Source organism: Gobius niger, assembly GCF_951799975.1.
Source record: "Gobius niger genome assembly, chromosome: 5".
NCBI classification, from domain to species: domain Eukaryota; kingdom Metazoa; phylum Chordata; class Actinopteri; order Gobiiformes; family Gobiidae; genus Gobius; species Gobius niger.
The window spans coordinates 19,719,654-19,741,685 of NC_136856.1; the positions used below are offsets into that span (position 1 = coordinate 19,719,654).

General features: G+C 41.6%; 4 protein-coding genes across 8 annotated transcripts; 1 reads left to right on the forward strand and 3 right to left on the reverse strand.

Moving 5' to 3' along the window:
- Positions 1-157: 157 nt before the first annotated feature.
- LOC306963321 (pre-mRNA-processing factor 39) lies at positions 158-3,731 on the reverse strand. 4 transcript variants are annotated; one of them, XM_079556856.1, is made up of 15 exons: positions 3,637-3,731; positions 3,124-3,338; positions 2,908-3,033; positions 2,720-2,838; positions 2,453-2,620; positions 2,189-2,369; positions 2,017-2,121; positions 1,847-1,937; positions 1,604-1,752; positions 1,404-1,530; positions 1,066-1,337; positions 763-947; positions 625-699; positions 369-519; positions 158-287 (listed from the first exon to the last, which is right to left on the reverse strand). In XM_079556856.1, exons 1-15 carry the CDS (start codon positions 3,692-3,694, stop codon positions 216-218), a joined length of 2,094 nt encoding a protein of 697 aa, XP_079412982.1. In that variant the 5' UTR covers positions 3,695-3,731; the 3' UTR covers positions 158-215. The 4 variants fall into 4 exon arrangements, 3 of the variants coding, with proteins under 3 accessions (XP_079412982.1, XP_079412980.1, XP_079412981.1); XM_079556854.1 differs by having other exon boundaries at positions 1,820-1,937; XM_079556855.1 differs by having other exon boundaries at positions 1,820-1,937; positions 3,124-3,335; positions 3,637-3,700.
- Positions 3,732-5,434: 1,703 nt separating this feature from the next.
- On the reverse strand, positions 5,435-14,970 carry ganabb (glucosidase II alpha subunit b). Of its 2 annotated transcripts, XM_079557509.1 has the most exons (25): positions 14,913-14,970; positions 14,111-14,212; positions 13,917-14,025; positions 13,690-13,817; positions 13,359-13,538; positions 13,140-13,205; positions 11,929-11,986; positions 11,752-11,833; positions 11,211-11,307; positions 10,955-11,135; positions 10,728-10,881; positions 10,136-10,371; positions 9,494-9,620; positions 9,354-9,433; positions 9,139-9,279; positions 8,964-9,060; positions 8,777-8,878; positions 8,414-8,657; positions 8,243-8,307; positions 8,079-8,155; positions 7,226-7,300; positions 7,030-7,143; positions 6,834-6,943; positions 6,157-6,257; positions 5,435-6,008 (listed from the first exon to the last, which is right to left on the reverse strand). In XM_079557509.1, exons 1-25 carry the CDS (start codon positions 14,930-14,932, stop codon positions 5,899-5,901), a joined length of 2,856 nt encoding a protein of 951 aa, XP_079413635.1. In that variant the 5' UTR covers positions 14,933-14,970; the 3' UTR covers positions 5,435-5,898. The 2 variants fall into 2 exon arrangements, with proteins under 2 accessions (XP_079413635.1, XP_079413636.1); XM_079557510.1 differs by lacking the exon at positions 13,140-13,205 and having other exon boundaries at positions 5,436-6,008.
- A 753-nt stretch (positions 14,971-15,723) lies between these two features.
- On the reverse strand, positions 15,724-19,390 carry ints5 (integrator complex subunit 5). The gene is made up of 4 exons (XM_079557357.1): positions 19,162-19,390; positions 18,664-18,916; positions 16,572-18,548; positions 15,724-16,486 (listed from the first exon to the last, which is right to left on the reverse strand). The coding sequence occupies exons 1-4, from the start codon at positions 19,254-19,256 to the stop codon at positions 15,764-15,766; spliced, it is 3,048 nt and encodes a 1,015-aa protein (XP_079413483.1). The 5' UTR covers positions 19,257-19,390; the 3' UTR covers positions 15,724-15,763.
- A 720-nt stretch (positions 19,391-20,110) lies between these two features.
- On the forward strand, positions 20,111-21,673 carry LOC306963564 (phospholipase A and acyltransferase 3-like; the record flags this gene model as incomplete). Its single annotated transcript, XM_079557138.1, has 4 exons — positions 20,111-20,125; positions 20,245-20,353; positions 20,456-20,724; positions 21,520-21,673. The coding sequence occupies 4 exons, from the start codon at positions 20,111-20,113 to the stop codon at positions 21,643-21,645; spliced, it is 519 nt and encodes a 172-aa protein (XP_079413264.1). The 3' UTR covers positions 21,646-21,673.
- Positions 21,674-22,032: the final 359 nt, after the last annotated feature.

Here is a 22,032-nt window from a genome sequence, read left to right on the forward strand (position 1 = left end):
GGGGACTCGTGTACTCAGCTCTATAATCAGTGACTGTTTGGTTATGGGTGTGGACATTAAAATACAAACATAACACTTCAATAAAACCTTGAAAACTCAAGTAATGACAAATAAAATACTACAACAGATAAATTATGCATTTTAAAAGTTGTTTTGTTGGCTCGGCTGGATGTAAGTAGAATCAGTATAGAATCTTCCATGTACTTGACAAGGTCTCATTGGCTGGGAGGATAGTAGCTCTGGTTGTAGTTCCATGTGTTCTGGTAGCCATAGCTGCTATACTGTGGCTAATAGAAAAGAGTAATTAATTATGTGCCTGTATACATTAAATTACATATAAATGTGTGGTTCTTAGACGTTTGCCATACTTGGTACCAGTTTCCGTATCCACTATAGCCACTCTGGGCCATATCAGTGCCTGCCATGGAAGGAGGGGGTGTTGCCATGGGGACATGTGACATCGTGGCAGCAACAGCTGACCCTTCGTGAGTTTTACTTAACTTTGCTGGATCTTCATCACTGCATTTTTCCAACACATAAATGACATAATAGTTGTTGTCTTTTTCCCCCACAATAATTGAATGAAATTAGGAACAATTGAAATCAAGAAAAATGTTTACACACCCATCCTCTGCTCCCCTCTTTGTACCACATACATCCTTTAACAGTTTTTGATGTCCTTCATAAACTGAAACCACACTGCAAAAATAGAAAAATCATAAGGAATATAATATTGCAATGTCAGTATAATTGCATTTTTACCTTTCAATTGTTGTACTGTAGTCTTCTGCATATTGAAGCCCCCTCTGGGACAAGAGGATTTTGGAGTGAGGCGTCAGTGAAGCTGCCAACGCTCGTTTCACGCAGTCTTGAACTGCTTCAGCTGATGCCCAAGGGTCTCCACTTAACTCTAGCTCCAAGAGGTTCATGTGTAGCTTATCATTGTCCTGAGGCAAACAATGCAAATTTCAGAGGCTTTACAGTATTTTTTTGTTTTTTACAATTTCGAATAGCAAATACATTATTAGGAAGAAGTCAACCAATGTCAACTTTTTTGTATCTTACAGGACTTATTTCTAATGCCTCCGTTAAGATTTTCCGGGCCCCTTCTGTGTTTCTGTTGAGCTTTAACAGCAAACGAGACAGTTTGATAGAGTAGAAAGCATGTAATGTGGGCTTTTCTTTAGATTCTGCAACTGCCTCCAACAGCAAAGCCTCCGATTTTTCCAGCTGGCCTGCCCGTCTTTCCAGGGCTGCTCTTCGAAGCCGTAACACAGCCAAACCTGGCAATTTTTTCTCTAAATCCTCCAGTATGTGACGAGCTTCAGTTATGTCACCTGATAGAGATACTAAAAGTTATAGTTATGCCATCTCAAAATACAGAAACGCGTGTTTCAACTTACCGTGCCTCTCTTCAAATGTTGCCCAAAGCATATGGATGTTTGGTTGGTTTGTTAAGTAGACTTTACAAGCACGTTGAAACACACGCCGTGTCTCATCCACACTCTTTGGCTCCAGGTATCGGACATACTACATGGGACAGATGGATACTGGTGACTGAAAATGCTTTTCATTTTCATATCAGGGCCTGTATGTTTCTTACCCTGGTCCAAAACTCTTCATACAAAGCACAAGCAATAAGACAGCGCTCAAACAGGATGCGTACTCTGCTGTCATCCTTGGGAACAGGACTGCTACCTGATGCTTCGGGAGGTTGTGCCGACTCTTCATACCCCTCTTCTCGGGTTGAGTCTATTAAGAGGCAATGCATGATGAAGCCATTACACAACAACAACAACGACATACAAAGGAAATTGACGACCACCTTTCTCAGTTGAATGATTACCAAGCTGAGCGATCTCCCAGTCTAAATAGGAGTGCCAAGAACAAAGCTGGAGACGATCGAGTGGTTTCACATGAAAATAAGGCCGTTTAATCTAATAAGTGAAAAACATGCAAATCAGATTACTTGTATTACTTGTAAATATTTATTTAAATGTTCTTCTTGACACTCACCGCTTCTTCAAATTGCCATCTTTTCCGAACCTCTCCCTCATTATCATGATATACCTTGTCCCTTCGAGTCAGAACCATTTCTCTGATCTTTAGTTTCAGTTCCTCCTAGAGATACAACACGTTATTCAGAAATTCCCGCACACTAAACAAAGCAGTGAATAGTGTTTCTTACAGCGTCTGCTCTCTCTGGTGTGGTTGATTGTTCCTCCCCTGGGGGACTGTCCTTTGTTTCTTCTATGGCTGGTTCATCTTTTTCAGTCTCCTGACTCTGGCAACATAACAATCTCAGCTCTTCATACTCTTCTTGAGAAAGCACTTCTTTGGGTTCATAACTGTTCAAATGTGTCTTAAACCTTGACAACACAAAACCAACAAATTGGAACAGGACCATTAATTCCTTGCTTCCTTACAATTATTTATGGATGCACTGGCTTACTTGTCATAGTGTGTGTTGTAAAGTTGTGTGGGCACCTGAAGAACTCTGTCCAGAATGGCTCTGGCCTGCCTCATATTTCCCTGCTCTTTCTCCCACTCGATGTATAGATCCCAAAGGCGGTCAGATAGAAAGTCCAGACCTGTTGCAGCAATAGCCTCTTCAAACACACTAAGGGCCACAAATTGAACAGTTTATGGTAAATGGTAAATGGTCTCAACTTATATCAACTTAGTAAAATGATAATGCACGTGGAGAACACACACTTACTTCCGTATCCTCATGGGTGAGTCTGGTAGATTCATATCTAATGTTCCAAGCAGCAAATTAATGTAATGTATCCACAAATCTACACTCAATGGGATTGCTTGGAGACCCTGGATACAGACCTAAAAATGGCACAACCTACTTGATTTTGTTCTTTTTAAATGCAATATTTAATGCTCTCTTGCAGGTACCTCCTCGGCTTTGCTGCCATTTCCTGCACGGCGCTCCAAGTCTGCAAATTTCTTCCAATAGCCATAGCAAAGTGGGTAACGCGCGAGAAAGGCCTCCAGAGCCTTACGAGATGTTGCCACATTATTCTTTAAAAGGTAAAAACAGTCAATGTCAACATTCAACATATAACATAACAACACACACACTGCTTGTCATCTAAGTGCACTTGAATGAACCTCTTGCTCGCAGTATTGTAGCAGATCAGTCCAGCTGGTGAAGTCTTGTGGTCTGTCATGAACAGCCTTCCACAAACGCTCTAAGTCAGTGGGCTGTTCCTCTGTGGCTGGAGGTCTGGGGTAGACAACAGGGTCAGCAGCCACAGTGGCACTTCCATTCTCCTCATACACTGCAGTGGGAAGCTGCTCAGGGACATCTGTGATCTCCATTTCTACTGTGAGCACAAAACATCCAAACAGTAAGAGCAGATTTACTTTGTTTCCAACCCATTACACACATAAAAGAAGACTGCACCTGCATAAGTACTTTTGGAGTTGGCATTAATGGTCAAAATAATTATTTTACCTGGGGCCAACTTCATAATGTTTTTAAATGTGCAGCCACATATCCTCTCACGTTCAGTTACTTATTGATTTTCGTGTCTAATCGATTGTGAATGTATGCACATGCACACCACAGCAACGACATACAATTCAGCTTTGAATTAACGTATTATAAACAAATAAAGATACCAGAATCCTGCAGCTCTTCATTGCTACTTTTATCATCATCGCTGCCTTCCTCCGCCATGATGGTGCGAGCGCTGGCTATTGCGTCATTCGTCCGCGACAACAGCGGCGAGCTTTTTTTTTTTTTTTTTTCAGGCCTATTAATACAAAACAGTGCGTTTAGAAAATGCCTGATCATGACAAGTAACCAGGTTGTAAGCGCGCACATTGGAAGAGTCTTGACAATAACCAAGAGAGTAATAAAGAATATCACAAAGAGGTCACAGTTCTTTCAAAGTCATAGGGTTCTTCCTTTCCATGAAGTACAACTGGAGTTCTTTGTGGCAGACATGACGAAGGGGCTTACATTTCATACATTTACATGTGTGCATTACCAAGAATAACTATGACATTAAATAATAGTTAATATTTCTTTTAAAGGAACAGGCCACCTTTTTTCCCCATACTGAGATATGTTCTTGCCTGAGCTTAGACAAGTTGATGCGTACCTGTCTGGTGTTTGTGCGTGACCTCACTCAGTCATGCAAAATGACCAAAGTTGTTGTTAGCGTTTGGCCTCTCCCAGCATATTCCTATAGCTGCAAATGGGGGTGAAGTTGGAAGCTTCCACACTCTTCCACGGGCACGCGCAAAGACCAGACAAGTACATATCAACTCATCTAAGCTCAGATAAGAACATATCTCAGTATGGAAGAACTGTGTGCGCTCAGTCACGCAAAAAGACCTAAGATGTTGTTAGCGTTTGGCCTCTCCCAGCATATTCCTATAGCTCCAAATGGGATGAAGTTAGAAGTGACCAAGTTCTTCCACGGGGATGCACAAAGACCAGACAAGTACGTATCAACTCATCTAAGCTCAGGCAAGAACAAATCTCAGTATGGAAAAACAATAGCCTGTTCCTTTAAGATTCCAAAAATGTCCTTTTCAGTGAAGTCTTGTAAATGACGACCTTTGGATTGGAGATAAGGCAAAAAATGTACATCTTCCCAGAAAGCTTAATCGGTTGAGCTAATGTTCAACAAGGTTGGCCGTGTCTATAGGTGCTACTAGAAAGACACATTGAGAAATGGTCCTTGAATTATGAATAAAACCACTTGAGAGAGATTTCCAGGTGAAAATTATTTGGCCCAAAATCTGAAAACAAAACAACAAAAAACAGCTTTGCGCCCCTTAACACTTAATTTTTTCTGTAGCTATAACCCGTGACATTCCAAAAACTTTGACAAAAACATTCAGTGTTTACATTTGGTCAACTTTATTTTGCTTGGTCTCATCTTTTACAATGTTTCACATCCTCACTTCTGTTTTACCCATCTCATTGCCTGGCCAGCCATCCGCTCCTGCTTTTTTGTTCAAAGCGTCTAGTAAAGCATAGGAAAAGCGTGTATTCTGGCTGGTCAGGCAATCTCAGCCAATTCCCAACAAAATTGTCACATGTACATACTTAATTGGTCATAAAATTATGAAGCAAATGTTTAGAAAAAAACAAAACCTAAACATTTTCTGGACAAGGTTACAATAGGAAGTTCAGTAACGCAGTGCATGATTTTGTACGTTGATTAAAAAGATCCAATGCATTTTCATTTGGGTAGACTGGTACAAGAAACCGGTCTGTATTCTCCAAGTGCAATGCAAAAAAACAAAAAAAACAAGCATACAATGTTGGAGACAAATAAAAAGGACAGCATGGCATTTTGATCCAGTGGTTCACTCCCAGAATCTGCCGTCATTTGTACATCTTTGTTGTAAAAATGCTGACAAAAGAAACCGCAATGGTAATGAAAATAATAGTCCCAAAAAAAAAACCCTCCCCCAAATGTTATGAGCAGCAGTTTTTCCAACTTTAAGTGCTTTAGGAAATTATTGGAATGAAAATGCTCTGCACCACGTGTATGGTGACGAGCAAATAAAATGAACAATTAGCAGTTTTAAGAATAAGCCTTCATTTGAAATTACGCACAATAACAAAGCATTTTTTTTTAAGCAGGGTCAGTGAATGGATTAACAAATTGATTTAAAAAAAAAAAAAAAGCGAAAAACTAGTCGTCACGATTTTGTTACGAACTGTGGTCGCTGAACACAAGGACAGAAGAGAGAGAGGTGCAGTACTTCAGGTTGACAAACTTTTATCAGTTTTGTTTCTACAGATTATCTATTTGGATTTAATTTGGTAAAAACAACCCGCTAATGTTCCTTTACTCCCCCTTAATCTTCTGTTTAGACTTTTTCCTATTTCTTCATGTTTCCTTCGTGCCGTCTCCATGGTTACTGCAGGACCACCTTCCAGTCCTCGCCCGCGTTCATGCCTGGCTTACGGAGGGTCAGTACTGACATGGAGGCATCAAAATCGAACTCGATTGTGCTCTCCTGGCCATCTGCAGACAATCAAATGTACAATTATGTAGGAGGAGAAAAAACTTTGATCAACCTTTATATAGTGTAACAACAAACACCAAACAGACAATGATATGGTAATTTATAACTTTTTTGAACATATAGAACCAAATAAAAAGTGTCACTCACCAGCCATCTTGAGAGCAACCTTGCTGGGCTTACTGGCACCTATAATAATGATGCGCTCAACCCAAGAAACGGTAGTAAACTTGCCACCTGGATTCAGGTTACTGTGGGTGGGACAAAGAATCATTTCAATCACATCACAAACAGTGACATACTCTGCAGGTCAAAAGTTTTAGAACACCCAAATTACCCTGTTTTCTTGGAAACAGTATTCAGTATAATGCCTCATTGCATTGCCTAGAAAAAATAACAATAAATATCTAAACCTTTGACAGACATAACTAGCATTCTGTCTTAGTTATTCCCGGGTCTGTTGTAGAAGTTCCCATAAACACGTTGATTTTCACCTTTCTGTCCAGTTTTTCCTCAAAGCTTAATGGGGTTTAAGTCTGGAGAATGTGCTGGCCTCTCCATGTCGACCTCACCCTCTTTTTCCATAACATTTGGGTCATTATTCTGTTGTTGGATGTTTAGAATACATTTAAATGTATATATATTTTCTTTAACCTATTGTTTGTTCATCTTCGAGTACAATGAGACATTAAACCGCTAAATGTTCAATATTACATGGAAAGATTGAGTTGTTCTAAAACGTTTGACCTGTAGTGCACATTATACGACTTGATCTCACTGTTAAGTACATTTCTCCACTGTGAGGTTATTGAAATACTGAAACTCACACAGAAGAAAGCACGTTGTTGGAGAATGTCAGTCTTCTGTGAATATACTCTCGCTTTTCATAGTTGAAAGTGTGACCGTCGTCAATGTAGAGTTCACCCTCCGCAGCTCTCTAACAAAACACAGATTTGGAAATACAGGCTATGAGCATATTTAAGCATTGACTTTTTTGGTTCAGTGATCAAGAATTGAATTTACCTGTTGATTTAAAGCAATATATAAAGTGTATGGATCATTTTCCATGCAAGAGGAGGATCTGCGAACACGAAGCTTCCTGGGAATGATGGAGCCTCCACGCTGGAAAACAGGAATCTACCAAAAGACAACAGTGTTACCGCGAATGACAGACTGTCAAACTACACTAATTTCAAATGATATACACAGCATTTCTTACACTGCTCATAGTGACAGGAATGTAGAAGATTTGGGCCCCGTTGTGTTTTTGGAAGGTGTGGACGTCAAACCAGAGCTATAGAAAAAAAAAAAAGACCATTTACTCAAAGACACGATTGTGGACTATAAGTCGCTACTTTTTTTCCCATACGCCTTGAACCTTGAGAATTGTACAACAGTGCGCCTGATTTATAGTTTTATATGGTCATACTGAATATTAAGTCATGTAATTAAAAACAATGCATCCGAGTCCAAAAACACTCGTCTGAGTTCTTTCATTAGAAATAGCCATGAGAAAGATGTAATAACAGCTCCAAATGGCGTGGAGCATACCCCAGTCATCTGCACAAAAACTGTGACAGGTGTAAACCCCATCGCTGTCTTCCTCTACCTCAGTCCGCTGTGATTACTGCACACCGGGGCAGGGGCAGCAGGATGCCCTCCCACGCTGTAACGTGGTTTCGGGTGCAAAATAAATGCATTTTATTCTCTCACTGCTGAAATATTATTAAATGAATGACAGGTTAAATTCATTAAAAGCCAGCCTTGCGCGATACATCACCGACCCAGCTCAAAACACCGGGAAATACCTTGTGCACAGACGGGCTGAGGAGGGCGGCTCTAAATACGGCCTCATCCCGAGGAGTGGCCGCTGTGCGGGCGGCGCTTCAGTTTGACTGAACACGTTGGTTTAAAGAATTTAATAGCATTTATAAACTTTTAAGTTCATAACACACTTTTCTAAAAGTAATTGTACCTGTAGGCCACAGTTTTCTGGAAATATTTGTGCTTATATTCAGGTGCGCTCAATAGTCTGGAATTCACGGTAATAGAGATTGATTTGTTTTTTTTACCTCATCTTTTCCAGGCAGGTAAGCAGTGACACCTCTTGCTCCCTCCTCTGTGACAGGATGTACTAACAAGTCTTTCCCTGCAGCAAACAGCAAGTAAAAGTTAACTTATGATTTAAAAAATAAAACAGAACAATTTATTGTGGAAAATAGACTCAAAAACACACCAATAAGGAACTCATCATCAATGGCAAAAGTTGCTGAATCCTGAGGATATTCCACCCACAATGGTCTGTAACAAAGATAAGGAGATACTTTTACAATGGTTTCCCCTAAAATGTATCAAATATGTAAATGAACATCAGTGGGGAACATTTTAAGACAAACAGGTGATGCACCTCATGATAGGCTCTCCGGTCTGATATGCATGGTAGAACTGTTGGTACCAGTAGGGCAACAGTGTGTAACGCTGGCGCACCACTTCACGGATCAAGGCAGTATTCTCGGGACCAAACAGCCACGGCTCCCGGCGCGGCGTGTCCAGATGAGCATGGGCCCTGAAGAACGGCTGATAAGCTCCAGTTTGGTACCAACGCACCAGAAGCTCAGGGCTTGGAGACTTGAAGAAGCCTCCCACATCAGCTAAACATGGCAAGAGTTACTAACTATTCTGATGCAAGTGCACATTAGATTTCATCAAAATTCCTAAAAGGGACATTAAAGTATAGCTCAGCAGTTCACCTTAATCTTGAGTGACTTACCACCACAAAAAGAGATTCCAACCAAGCCAAGGCTCAGGCACATTGGGATAGAGATCTTCAGATGGTCCCACTCAGCGGCATTGTCACCGGTCCACACAGCGCCTTGAAAAAAAACACACTCAGGCTCTATCCTTACGTAGGACTGACTGTTGACAAGTATTTATGTTGAAAGCAGTTAAGCCCTCACCAAAGCGCTGAGACCCTGCAAAGAATGCTCTGGTGAGGACAAATGGCCGTTCTACTCCTCCAGATCGCTGGATCAGACCCTCAGCTGTTGCCATTTGCTGCAGGTTTTGACAAAAAAAAAAAAAGTTTACCAACAATCCAGTCACCGAAAACAATTTGACTGTTTTTTTACTCACCACATAGAGACCATATAAATTATGAACATCACGATGCTCCCAAGCTCCGTGCACGGCATCTTTGTGCATGGTGACCTCTGGTCCATTAAAAACCGATGGCTCGTTCATGTCATTCCATGTATACAAATTTTCCATACTACCCTAAAAACAGTTCATGCGTAAAGATTACACATTTTACAGAAAAATGGCACAACATGTTAAGCCAGTTGACTTACTTCATACTGATCATAGGCAAACATGCTGGCCCACCAAGCCCGCATGTCGGCACGAGTAAAGTCTGGATAACCAGCACTACCTGTGAGAATATATTGTCAGGGAAAAAATCTTGCTAAATAACTTGCTAAAATGCTTTTACCTGGCCAACACCAGCCCTCGTAATCTCCACCATCTTTGTTCTTAATATAGAACTCTTTTGATTGGATTTCATTATGGATCTTGTAGTTACTGTCAACTTTGATATGGGGGTCAACAATGGCCACCATCTAAAACAGAAACGTGATAAATAGTAAATTTGCATATATACATAGAATACACTGTAATTCTCAAAGCGTTACACAGTAGTAATTATTCATGCATTCAATACTCTGTGGTGGTAAGCTTCTATTGTAGCCACAGCTGTCCAAGAGCAGATGGACATGTGGGCCACACATCTCACATGCGTTTACAAGCATGAGCTCCCGTATACTGGAGTGTGAGGGAGACGCGAGGGTGAACATACTGCCCCTGCAGCGAATGTGTACTGATTCCATTTTGTATATGCACATAACACTGGCACAGTTTAAGAGTGATCACTTCCAATCCACCGCAATAGAAGCTCAGTAAAAATGTAGCAATGACACACAACGCACACATGTGTGGCCCAGGCCTGACAAAAGCAACGGCGTCAATCTGCACCTCCAACCACCACCAACCACTCTCACACACACTCCCTACATTCATACAAGCGGTGCGTCAAGTGTCTTGAGAAAATGTGAAAATACACATGTTTAATGTCTACCTTGCGTTTCTTGTCCATGATGCCCTGTAGCATCGCCTTAGGATTGGCAAACTTGTGGGCATCCCAAGTGAAGTAGCGCTTCCCATCGGTGTGTTCAATATCGAGCCAAATAAAATCATAAGGGATGTCATGCTCATCAAAGCCAGCATCGACATTCTGCACATCCTCTTGATCGTTATAGTTCCATCGACACTGGTGGTAGCCCAAAGCAGATATAGGTGGAAAAGCCTGTGTGCCTAAGGGGTAAAAACAGTATTGGGTAATAAGCTTTGGACACATATAGTTAACTCTTTAATGACTGCTTCACATCAAGTTCACAATCGCCTTGAACTTATGGGGTCAGCGCCACAAGATGAAATTATTTTGTCATAACAACTTAATCATTACTTAAACATATGGGTTTTGTTGGTTTAAAGGACTTTAAATCTAATGTGGCAGATTTGTGAACCTAGTCTCTACTAAATCATGATCAAGTTAAACATTTGTGTATTTTTGGCTTCAATATTTTCGCCCCATGGGCGTCATGTGTTTATTAGCATGCTCAACTCACACTAGGTTTGGAACTATAAAAAAAAAACATAATTTAACTTACCAGTGAGTGAGGCATATTGTGAAAAAACATCTCTTGGTGTTGGTCCAAGCATTATGAAGACATCAATGATGCCACTTTCAGAGATCCAACGAACATCTGTTTGTGGCTTCTCACTTGATCCCTGCACATAATCCAACATCTTTCCAAACACAGTCTGCAAAATATCAATAAGGAATGACTTTAGATCAGACAGAACACATTTGTGCGGTCTACAGAATAACACAAACCTTTCCAGCTGTATTGGAGCTGATGTCTACCCATGTCTCTGCAGCATTCAACCAGAAAATACCAGTTGTCCGCTGTGTGTTGTGGGCCAACATGACGGGGACAGCTCCATAAAGAGCCATAGGATTGTAAAGCTCATACTGGAAAACATCCAAGTTGTACAAACGATACGGATCTCCATTCCTGAAAGTCAAAAATATTAATGTAAACTTATGCATTTAGTTCACATTGGAAGTTAGTGTGTTTGATAGCACTTACTCAGTTGTTTTAAGTTTAAGGTTATCGGCATGTTCAGGGATACCATAAACATGTTCTACTCCAGGCAGTGAAAAGTCTAAACTTATAGCTGAGGGACCTGTGAAACATCACAAACAAAGCTGGTTATCTGTAGGTCATGCTCTGTAGTGATCGCTGAATGTCAAGTAAAGTTGATCACTCAAACATGTGAAGGAAATCAAACGTAGTACGTTCTGAATTTAAATAAAAATACAGTGTGCAAGTGTCACATTTTCAAACTCCAAACTGTGTAAAACTGTTGGATTGTTGGAAACCGTTGTTGGAATCTGCTTTGGCCATACTTCCTCTCATTACAAACACCTCCATCACCTGGGACGCTTTAATCCAACAGCCTTTCAGTTTTACACGGTTTGGAGTTTGAAAAGCTTTGAACTCATTTGCGTAATAATTGTGCATTTTGTGCATTATAACATGGTCAAAAGCTCAAATAGTTAGTTTAGCTGACTTTAAATGTCTCACTGATGGAGCAAATAGTTACTATTAATACTTCAATGTTACTTACCATTAGGCTTGGTGTCCGTGTGCGACTTAAATGTTTCTTCCCACATGCCATCTTCAATTTTGTCATCCTCTTCTTTCGCTGCCTAGTGGTCAAGACAAATATCAATCATCTACCTACATCTATCACAACACTAGTGTATGAAGTACATACTATGTACAGATAAACATGACCAAGTACCTCGGCTTGAGTAGCTGAATCAACCTCCTCTTTCTTCTCTGCATCTGGTTCTGTTTGACTGCTCAAAAACAGACAAAAAAATGAAACTGAGGAATTGTTCTTTGTGGCTGTTTCGTAAACTAATAAACTATGCGTAAATGTAGAGATATTTTAAGGGTAAATAATAACTATCACTGGCTTCATTATTGGTCTCCTCTAACAACAAGTCTTTCAAAGGTTTTGAGCCATTCCTTTGCGGCAATATTGACCTGTGCATTTGGGACAGTTAACACAAAACTAGCAGGTGTGGATCAGTTTAGTCAGACTAGATCAAAAACATAACCACAAAGAGAGATGATATTACGTTACCAATAGCCTGTAGAACAACTGTTATTGCCATCGGCACTTAACACACAATCAGCCATGCAGTTTTAAGGCCAGCGAACACCGAGGCGCTTTGACGCACGGCAAAAGAGCCCCCTCCATTCTTTTCTATGAGAGCGCCCACACCGAGGGGTGTTTGGGCACAGGGCAACGCTGCACCCCGTGCCACGATTAGAATCTGCTGAATTCAGATGCGGCGCTGTGGTGAAAAACGCAGGCGTTTGCATTTCTGCAGTGACAGACAGATCTCTGGTCTGTGATAGACAACAGGACCACTACAAAAACTTTGTAGACAGGGTCGAGAGCTACAGGAGAAAGAAAAAACATTGTCAGAAGAACCCTTGCTTCAGTCTGAGCAGGGAAAGTTCTGACACCAACTCGCTGTTCTCGAGTTAAACTCGCATTTAAAAAGGGGCCACGATGCGCTCTTGCAGCTCTGATCTGCAGGTGTCATTTTATCAATGACCATTAACATGGTTTAAACGGTTTGAGGAAAGTCCTGACGTGCCGTGTGCTGGTGTGCGCTGGCCTTCAGACAAACTCCTGATTCAGAGAAGTTGTTGTATTTACTACCAACCATTGTAAATTTGCTTTCATTTAAATGTTGTTGGAAAAACAATGATCACAGACTGGTATTGATTATTTAAAAATATGAGTAGTTGAACCAAAATTAAGTGAGCAATCTAAAAAAAAGTAAAAGAATCAAGTCCCATGCAAACATTCATCTTTTTCCTTTCATGAGTTCAGATTTTCTAAAACTGCACCAGGTGATGGGAGACCCTACATAATACGTATCTACACTAGTGGCACAAGGGATGGAATACACATACATTTTAAAGGGTCTTTACCTAGAGAAAACCCTCTTGATATTATCCCACACACTAGCCACTGTGCTAGTTACTTTATAGGAGAAACTAGGATGATAGGAAAAGAGGACAGAACAACCGGTCAGAAACAATGCTCAAAAAAACAAATCAATTCATGGGAACAAAAAGTATAAATAAAAACTGAAGACACAGATATAGAGGTTCCGTATTTTGGATGTGTGTGCATGTGTGCAGTCTCACGTGTCCTTGCGCATCCTCAAGTGCTCGAAAGCCAACAGACCACGTGAGTTAAGAGACATGAGAACATCGTGCCCTTCCATGATATCCAGACGAAAGGGGCGTGCACTGACAATCACTCTCTGCGACACTGCACCCAGGGACAGCACCACCCCATTTTCATCTTGGGATAACAGAGCCAGGCTGAGGAGCAGAAAAAAAGGCATAATATCAACACAGACACTTGGCGTATAACCATTCAAACACCCATCTCGAGACATGATGATAATGGCTCATGGTTAACCGGTGTTAAAATGTTTATACAAGACACTGCAGTGCTATTCTTCAGTCTTACGGCTCAGTGGATGGCTCCTTGATGAGGACATCTGGGACCTCATAGCGTGGCTTCAGTGGCTTCAGCTCGTTAATCTTCACCCTCGTCATGTTTCCCTGGAGACGGTAGAGCTCAAGCAACAGACGCACCTGCAAAACAACCATGTAGACGTGTAAGAAACTTTTGTTCTTGCATACAATTTACAAGCAGTCACCAGCATGCGACCTATCTAACCAGCTTCGATCTACCTTGTTGTTATCATTGATGAGCTGAAGCGTGAGTCTGGTGTTGGTCAACTCCATTGTCTCCAGTAGGGCACGGTAAGGAGACTCCGCTGGCTTCAAGGCTCGCTGACGCCTGTCAACATAACATTTTTAAAAGCCACACTTTTGGGTGATGAAGCGAGAATCATATGATACAGGTGATGACACTGATCCCTTACTTGCAAAAGGCACTCTGGTCGCAAGTCTTGAAGTTGCCCCTGTCCACAGCCCAAGTCCCCCCAAGACAGAGAGCCAATAAAATTGCAAGGACAGGTGCCATCCTGAAAGGAGGTTACAGTCAGCACTCAAAATCCTCAACACAAATGTAAAATACAGCACAGGTTGATGGTAGAATACATCGTTTATAGGTCAAGGTTATACAAAGAAGCAGAGATCCAGGGTTTCTAAAAGCACACCAACTGGACTTTGATCTCTGGTGGTAAAATAAGGGAACACAACCCCGCATTTCCTTACGCACTAAACATCGATGTATAAACTTCACGAGGGAATTAGAGTATTTTACCTAGGATTTGGCCATTGGCTACTGTTCTTCTAGTGGCCTTATGCACATTATAGGTCAATGGTATGGACTCGAATTCATGCCAATTCACACTTTTGATTCAAGCTAGAGAGCTAATATAAACTCACAAGTGAGAAGAAACAAAATAAATTTAGCAGTAGTAAAGAACGAGGTGTATTAAACAGCTTATCATATATGCAAGGCTTACAAGGCTATTGTAAGCGCACATTTAGCCCATTTAAGCTAATAGCGGTGCAGAGGGATTGTCAAACCGCTAGCTAGGTTAATTCAATTCATCGAAGAGCTTCAGTTTTTAATATTAGTATTGGACACACGTTGAAAGGACCGACCGCCTTTTCGAGGCGCAAGGCCACAGTCACAATACCTGGCTTAGCACAAACATTAATTACCATAAACATTTACAAAATTGCCGATGATTCCGCAGAATGGCTTTGTCTTACCTTTCTGTGAAGGCGGCCATCTTGCCCACAATGCTAGACTCCGCCCATTTCACTCCGCAACGGAGATGGTTAAACGGAAGAGCTCTTCTTTTGAGTATGCAAGATCGATTCACCTTTATTGATATTTATATAATCCACCCAAATGTTAAAAGACCAACTCTATGATATGAAAACTATTATAGATATATAAATATGTGTGCCTCGGCAATAATTTTCCTCAACTTCCCTACCCCTACAAAAGAGGGATCCAGCATGTCCTCTTAAGCGGCGACACGTCATCGCTCAGCTTAGATTCATCCCCTCTTGTGCATTAATGGTGCACACTCCTATAGCTATGGGGACACTCACCTTGCACATCATAGTTATTGATCTTCCTATATCACATTTTACTTAGTTTTAATGTTAGGCCAAAGTGTCGTTTGTGTACTTTACTGTAATGCAAAAATGCAGCTGCATCCACTGATATTTTATTTAAGCAAATATTGAAAACTGTAATTTTCTTGCGTTATCCATGTGACTCATTATTTATGGTAGCTAAAATTATAATTATGAAGAGACGAGTCAAAACTCTTAAATATTTATTTGCAACGTGTCAATGTTGACCAATTTAAAAACAAAACAACATGTTTAATAACACATTTTAAGTATGCATTTTCTTATTTAAAACAAATGTTAGGGATGCATCCTTTTCTAAAAAGAAGAAATATTGAACCTGTTTGCTTACAGTGGCTGCTCTGTTTGGCACATCCTTACCTTTTAACAATTAATTGCTAACAAAATATTTTACAAGAAAACACACGGTCCCAAAAGTCCATTTTAATAAACAGGTTTAGTCCTTATTATGGTTTCTCTCAAAGCTGGAACCGCCAGCATAAATGCCCCAATCGATCAATGTTTTTATGCAGGACACTGTGGATTGGAGCGACATATCTTGCAACATCACCATCTCGTGAGAAATCTCGGCAGAACATGCCTCCTTTCTCTGAGCTGAAGGTAAATTTCTGAGGCATTGGTCCATTGCCCCTCACGTACTCCCACACAGCCAGCAACAGTAACCTTACCTCAAATGGGGCGATGTGGGGGAATGCCTCATGCACATTTGCTAAGACTGGAGGAATGAGTTGGCCTTCTCCCATGCAGGACACTAGTATGCTAGATGCCTGAAGATGCCAAGGGGAGTCTGTGGATGAGGGGTCACGAGATGCCTCCCAGTGTGCAAGCAGAGTGGCCAGTAGTCCTCTGAGAACAGCGGAACAGTAGCAGAGAGCTGGCCGTCCTGCTGCCACCACTTGCAGCATAGGAAAGAGCACAGGGTGGGCCTCAAAGCATCGCCGAATGTGAATATCTCGCTCTACAGTAGTACGGGCATGCTCTTCTGGTGGCCATGATAGCTCACTATTGGACACATCTGGACAAACATTCTCAACCATTGTGACAGCAACCACTTTAGCTGCTTCTGCATTGATGGTTGGAAATTCACTGCAGTCAGACGGAGGTCGTGAGCCACTGAATGTGCCATTGAGACCAGTGGAGCTGCAGCATTGCACAAGGACTGCAATGAATGTCTTGATGTTCTGCAGGCAAACAGATCAACATTTTTTTTGAGTTTAGTCTTAGTTTCATAATCACTGAAAAAAAAAAAATAGAAAGAAAACTCACCTGGCTTGCTGCACAAGGATCAAGGACTTTTGCTGGAGAGTTGGCCTTCAAGCCCTTTCCAATAACTCCAGCATGAAACACTGACCACACACTTCCAGAGAAGTTGGCTGTGGTTCCAAACTGACAGTTGATGCTCAGAAGGGATGCTCCGAGGTCTGACAGCGTAGATGAGGAAGGTGGAGGTACATCAGTTATGTCCGTCGCCTGCCCTCCAAAAAGATCAGCATTGCCTTTATGTAGTGCTCCCTCAACCAGCTGCTGAAGGATGGACTTGAGGGTGAGAGGGGAGTACCCCGCAAATCGAGACAGAAGTAACACAGAGCTGTTCACGGCCTCCCTTTCCTGACCCAAATCTCTACCCGCTCTACGTCCTTCTTGTCTTTTTCTTAGTGCCAAAAAGAAATATGTAACAGCAGCACGTGACAGCAACAACAGGTGGCCTGGGGAACAGGCATGAGGCAATGGGCTGCAGGACAAAAGCTGCACAGCTGCATGGGAAACCGCTGAATCACCATGGAGAAGAAGAGGTCCAAAATCATGAAGGTGTCCTGAGACTGCCGATCCCAATTGCACAGCCATAGAATAAAGGGGTCTAACCGTTCCACGTCTCTCTTCCTCCTGGCTCCGAATTGCAGCTGCAAGGTTCAGCAACAGTTGTCGAAGCTGCAATGGGCTAAGGGTGTTAGTGTGTATTTGGGCCACGGTGCGGGTGACGGCAGCGGGAATGAGTCCAACCATACACAATGATAATGTGCTGTGGAGCTGCCAGGCCAGTGCCAATTCTTCTGGGTTTTGGGCTTGCGTAAGTAGTTGACAAATTGCCTCTGTGGCCACACTAGGACCCCCATACATTGACAGCAAGCACAGTAACTGGTGCAACCACAGGTGGCGCTTTCTCTCAAGACGGAGTGTTTCGGCACACAACTCCCCTACATGGGTCTGAAGCTCTTCCAAGAAAGGAATCATTCTTTGGGGTTGAGACAAAACAGAGTTGTGAGGCTTGCCTTCCACTCCATCTGATCGATTATACACTAGTTTATGTAAATGAAGTAACAGCATCTGAAGCAGGCGATCACATCCTTCTCGGACTCCCTCATGAGAAGAAGTTGCGGGGCCAGAAATAATAACAGAAGCTGGGGTAGCTGTGTCAGCCAGAAAACGGAGGGTCCGAGCCCCCCCTGTTGGACTCTGGCTAATAAGGTGGACAGCAAGCCCTAACATATTGTCCAATTCTTCCCTGGGAAGACCTTGAAGCAAACTGTGAAGCTGAAGCAATACAGGAGGCCGTAAGAGCTCCACTAGCTCTGAAGATACAGCACCAAAAAGATCTGGAGACATGGCAGCCAGCTGCAGAAGGAAAGGCACAGCTGCTCTGCGGAGTTGAGGAGAGGTCTCCCAAGAAGTAGAGGACAAATTTGGGGACAACTGATTGGATGGGGTCAGGCTTTCCTGGAACATCCTCAGCAGCTCTTTCCTAATGCTGTCAGAGTGATGCACTGCGAGGTGGCCGAGGATTCCCACCACAGAACCAATTTTTGGCACTTTAGCACCTTTGTCCATTCCCATCACCACAAAACCTTGGTCTTTTGCCCCATGAGAGCAGAAGTCTTTAAGTCCACAGGCTAGCACTCTGCTGATGATGGTCCCTGGAAAAGCAGAGCCAATATGTGCTACCACCCAGTCAAAGTGAGGCGAGTGTTGAACCGAGGTGTCAAGGAGAGCATCTACACAGGCATCCGGGCACCACGACAACATGGCTGCCAAACACTGAGAGTAGGCCTCCATGAGGGCACGTGTGGCTGCACAAGACATCCACAACTGGAGCAGCTCATTTAGGCTGGATGAGTGAGGTGTGCACCTGCGGCCGGCATGCTTACTGCTCAGCTGGCCAAGTAAATCAACAGCCCAAGAGGACACAAGAGGGGCCCAGGCTCGTGGGTTGAGACGGATAAATTCAGACAGCACTCCATGAACCTCCTAGGATGAAAAAAACTGTCAGTACTTTACATCAAAGCACTACATTCTTCATCACAACTTTCTTTTTAAATCATTGCATTTTTTAATGTTCAACATGTACATCATTGTCACTTACTTGTATAATGTCCTCCAGGTTTGCACTAGCCCCGGAGGCAGCTTCTCCCTCAGTCTCCAGATTGTGCAGAAAGACAGACACATGTTCATCGTACACCCCTCTCAGATGCTCCAGCACTGCAGCCCGACAAGCTGGGACCGAGCGCAGCAGCCGGACAGCACAGCGGGCATGCTCCCGCACACTGAGCTTTCTTCCCTGGACACTGTCCACACCACTGATGAACGATTTGATCTCATGTGACAGCTCCTGTGTACTATTAAAACACACAGTTAATATATTGTATTTCGGAACGACAAAAGACAAATACGCATACTGATTAATTAAAATTAACGATGACTATAGTGCTACATTTGATGAATATGGTACATTTGTGACAATCTGCACCTAACCTTTTGAAGGTGTGCATTGTGTTTTGTTTAGTTTGTTCATCTTTTAATAAAAGCCTTCAAAAGAACAAAGGGGGGACTTTGGGATTTTTGTTTGCAGTTTTCTACTCACCTCAGGGAAGTGTGAAGCGTGTGACTGTGTGAACTCGCCGTGGCTTTCGGAACACTCCCATCAAACACCACAGACATGGTTTGGTCTTTTCGCATGAAAGCGAACAATATTAATATCAATATTTTAGTTGAAATCAAGAAATATCTTATTAACTTCAATAAGAGCAATAGAAACCAGGTTTAGAAGATTTATCTTCCAAATAACAGAAAGGGCGCACAGAAACCGGAAAACATTCTTCTTCTTCTCTTTTATTAAAGTGACTCTGACACGTTCGCGCCGCCTAGCGACAGGTCCCTGTACGTGTGCTAAACTTCCATGATGATTATCAGTACAAAATTATAAATCAATAGGCTAATAAAAAATATGTCAAATGGGCTCGTTGATATTGTCTGTAATTCCAGTTCCACGAGCTTTTAAAATAACATTTGTGTAACAACAAAACCATTTCAGCGCATTTAAAGACCCTTATTGTGAAAGGTTTGACAGATCAGCTGATCTCTGTTGTGTTTTTTGCCAGCTGATCTCTGTGCTTTGTTGTCACTCCGTGACACGTCTCCGGCAGATCGCTCATATTTTCCGAAGCAGAAGGTGAGAAACGATTCCTTAGAGTTTTTGATCGTTTGCCTTGGTTTCTTGTTATAGATCATTCATTGTATTGAAATGTTTGGCGAAATAGCCTCTGCTAAAGACCGCGAACAACATCGACTTGGGTTCTTAAAAAGACGCATCATATTATATAGGTTTGTGTCTCCTAAATGTCGCTTATTCTTACTTACTTACTTACTTTCTTGTCTTGTCTTGTCTGGACTGTGTTTGGTAAACTGATGATAAAGTCAACAATGGATACATACGTACAGGCTACTGTAAGCTAAGTTGTGGTTTCTTTTTCCAGACTGCAGGTCAACTAGAAAGTGAAAGCAAACCTTCCCCTTCAAGAAGCTCAGCAAAGATGGCCCCTACATTGGTAAAGCATGTATTGTCCAAAACTAGTTTTAATTTAAGTTATTTTATATATTTACTGAAACGTGTGAAAATGTTGTTTATAAAGGAAAACTGATATTGTGTCTTTTTTTTGTCCCCCAGTTTGATGAAAAGCCTAATCTTGGGGACCTAATCGAGGTCCATCGTGGCTCCTATCAGCATTGGGCTGTCTACATTGGCAATGGCTTTGTGGTTCACTTGGCACCGCCTTGTAAGTTTTTAATCTAACAGTAAAGGTATTTACATGCAGGCCTATAATTAGGCTGCACATGTTGAACTGTTGAATTATACTAATATGTATATGTGTTTGTAGGTGAGGTTGCAAATGCAGGTTCCAACAGCATGATGTCTGTCCTGGCAGAGAAAGCCATTGTGAGAGAGGATGAGTTGTGGGATGTTGTGGGAACAGACAAGTGGAACGTCAACAACAGTCTGGATGAAAAATACACCCCCCGTCCAGCTGAAGACATTGTCCGGGAAGCACGGAGACGTGTGGGGCAGGAAGTTCCTTACTGTGTCTTCAGAGGAAACTGCGAGCACTTTGTCAATGAACTGCGCTATGGCCAGGCTGAGTCCCGACAGGTTGGTAGAAAAAGAGCAGCAAATGTTTACATGACATAAATATGTTGTTTCATTTTGTTAGACTAAACAGGTTACAAAAATGTTTCATTTGCAGATGTCTAACTTTTTTCTCTGGGGTTCATTGAGAACGTTTTATTGAGAAAGTTGTTTTACTGTCAAATGAAGTTCCGTGAAGTTCTGGTCACCACTAAATTACTACTATTTTCTCAGTTACACACACTAGAGTTAATACTGTGTATTATATTAATCAAGACCAGGTTGCATTTAATTTAGAAAATCACTAACAGAATCACTGGGTCAGTTGAGAAAGCCATAGTTTGAAGAGCCGCTATATAGTGTATTTTATACTTTATGATTTGGCAGCTCAATTTTAGGAAAAATAATCATTGACTTGACTATTTAAGTAAGAAATCACAATCATTCAAGCAATTATCTGTTGATTTTCATTTGCAAATTATGTTGAGTATACCTACGTTTGTAAAAACAAAAAAAACAAAAAAAGTATAATATCATCAATAATAATAGAGTGTGCATGTGCAATCATTAGTAATTGTAATGTCATTTCACTAAATTGCACAGCTATCGTAGGGCTCTCCCAATAATCCCTGTGTGCTCGTGTACATTGAAATGATTGTGTAACATGATTAACAGAAAAACTGTACAAAGTTGAATAAGGAGTGTTCACATTGCTAAATCTAATATTCTGCCAATAGGCACACCTGAGTATCGGCCAATAGTGATAGAATGTTTGTTACCATGGATTGTGCTCAATATTATATATGATCTTTTTCATAGGTCAGAAGGGCGGGTGAGACTGTCATGTACGCTGGCATGGCAGCAGCCATTGGACTGGGCTTTGTTGCTTTGGCTGGAGCCTTTTTTGGAGGCAACAAAGAAGAAAAGGAAAAGAACAAACAGTAATACAGTTAAAACTGAAGAGGAAAACCTATCACACCTAGCACAATATCAAGAAAGCCGCCAGCTAAAAACCACTGCCAGGACAGCAAACTAGCTACAACCAGCAACCCTGGTTATGGTCTTTACTACCACAATATAAGGATCGTTTTAACATTTTAAGCACATACTACCAGTGGACAAAAAAATTATGTAAGTGAAGGTTTAATAATTAAGTTTTAGAGGTATTACATGTAAAACAAGTATTTCTGCACTGTCTAAAAAATATTTAAATAATGTTTGAAATTCTAGTGCCAAAGGGTAGTTGTCGCGCTTACATGGAGAGGTCCTACCGTGCACTTACAATGTAATGAGTTTATAAACAACATTTATGTTTGACTTGCTAATAAGCTC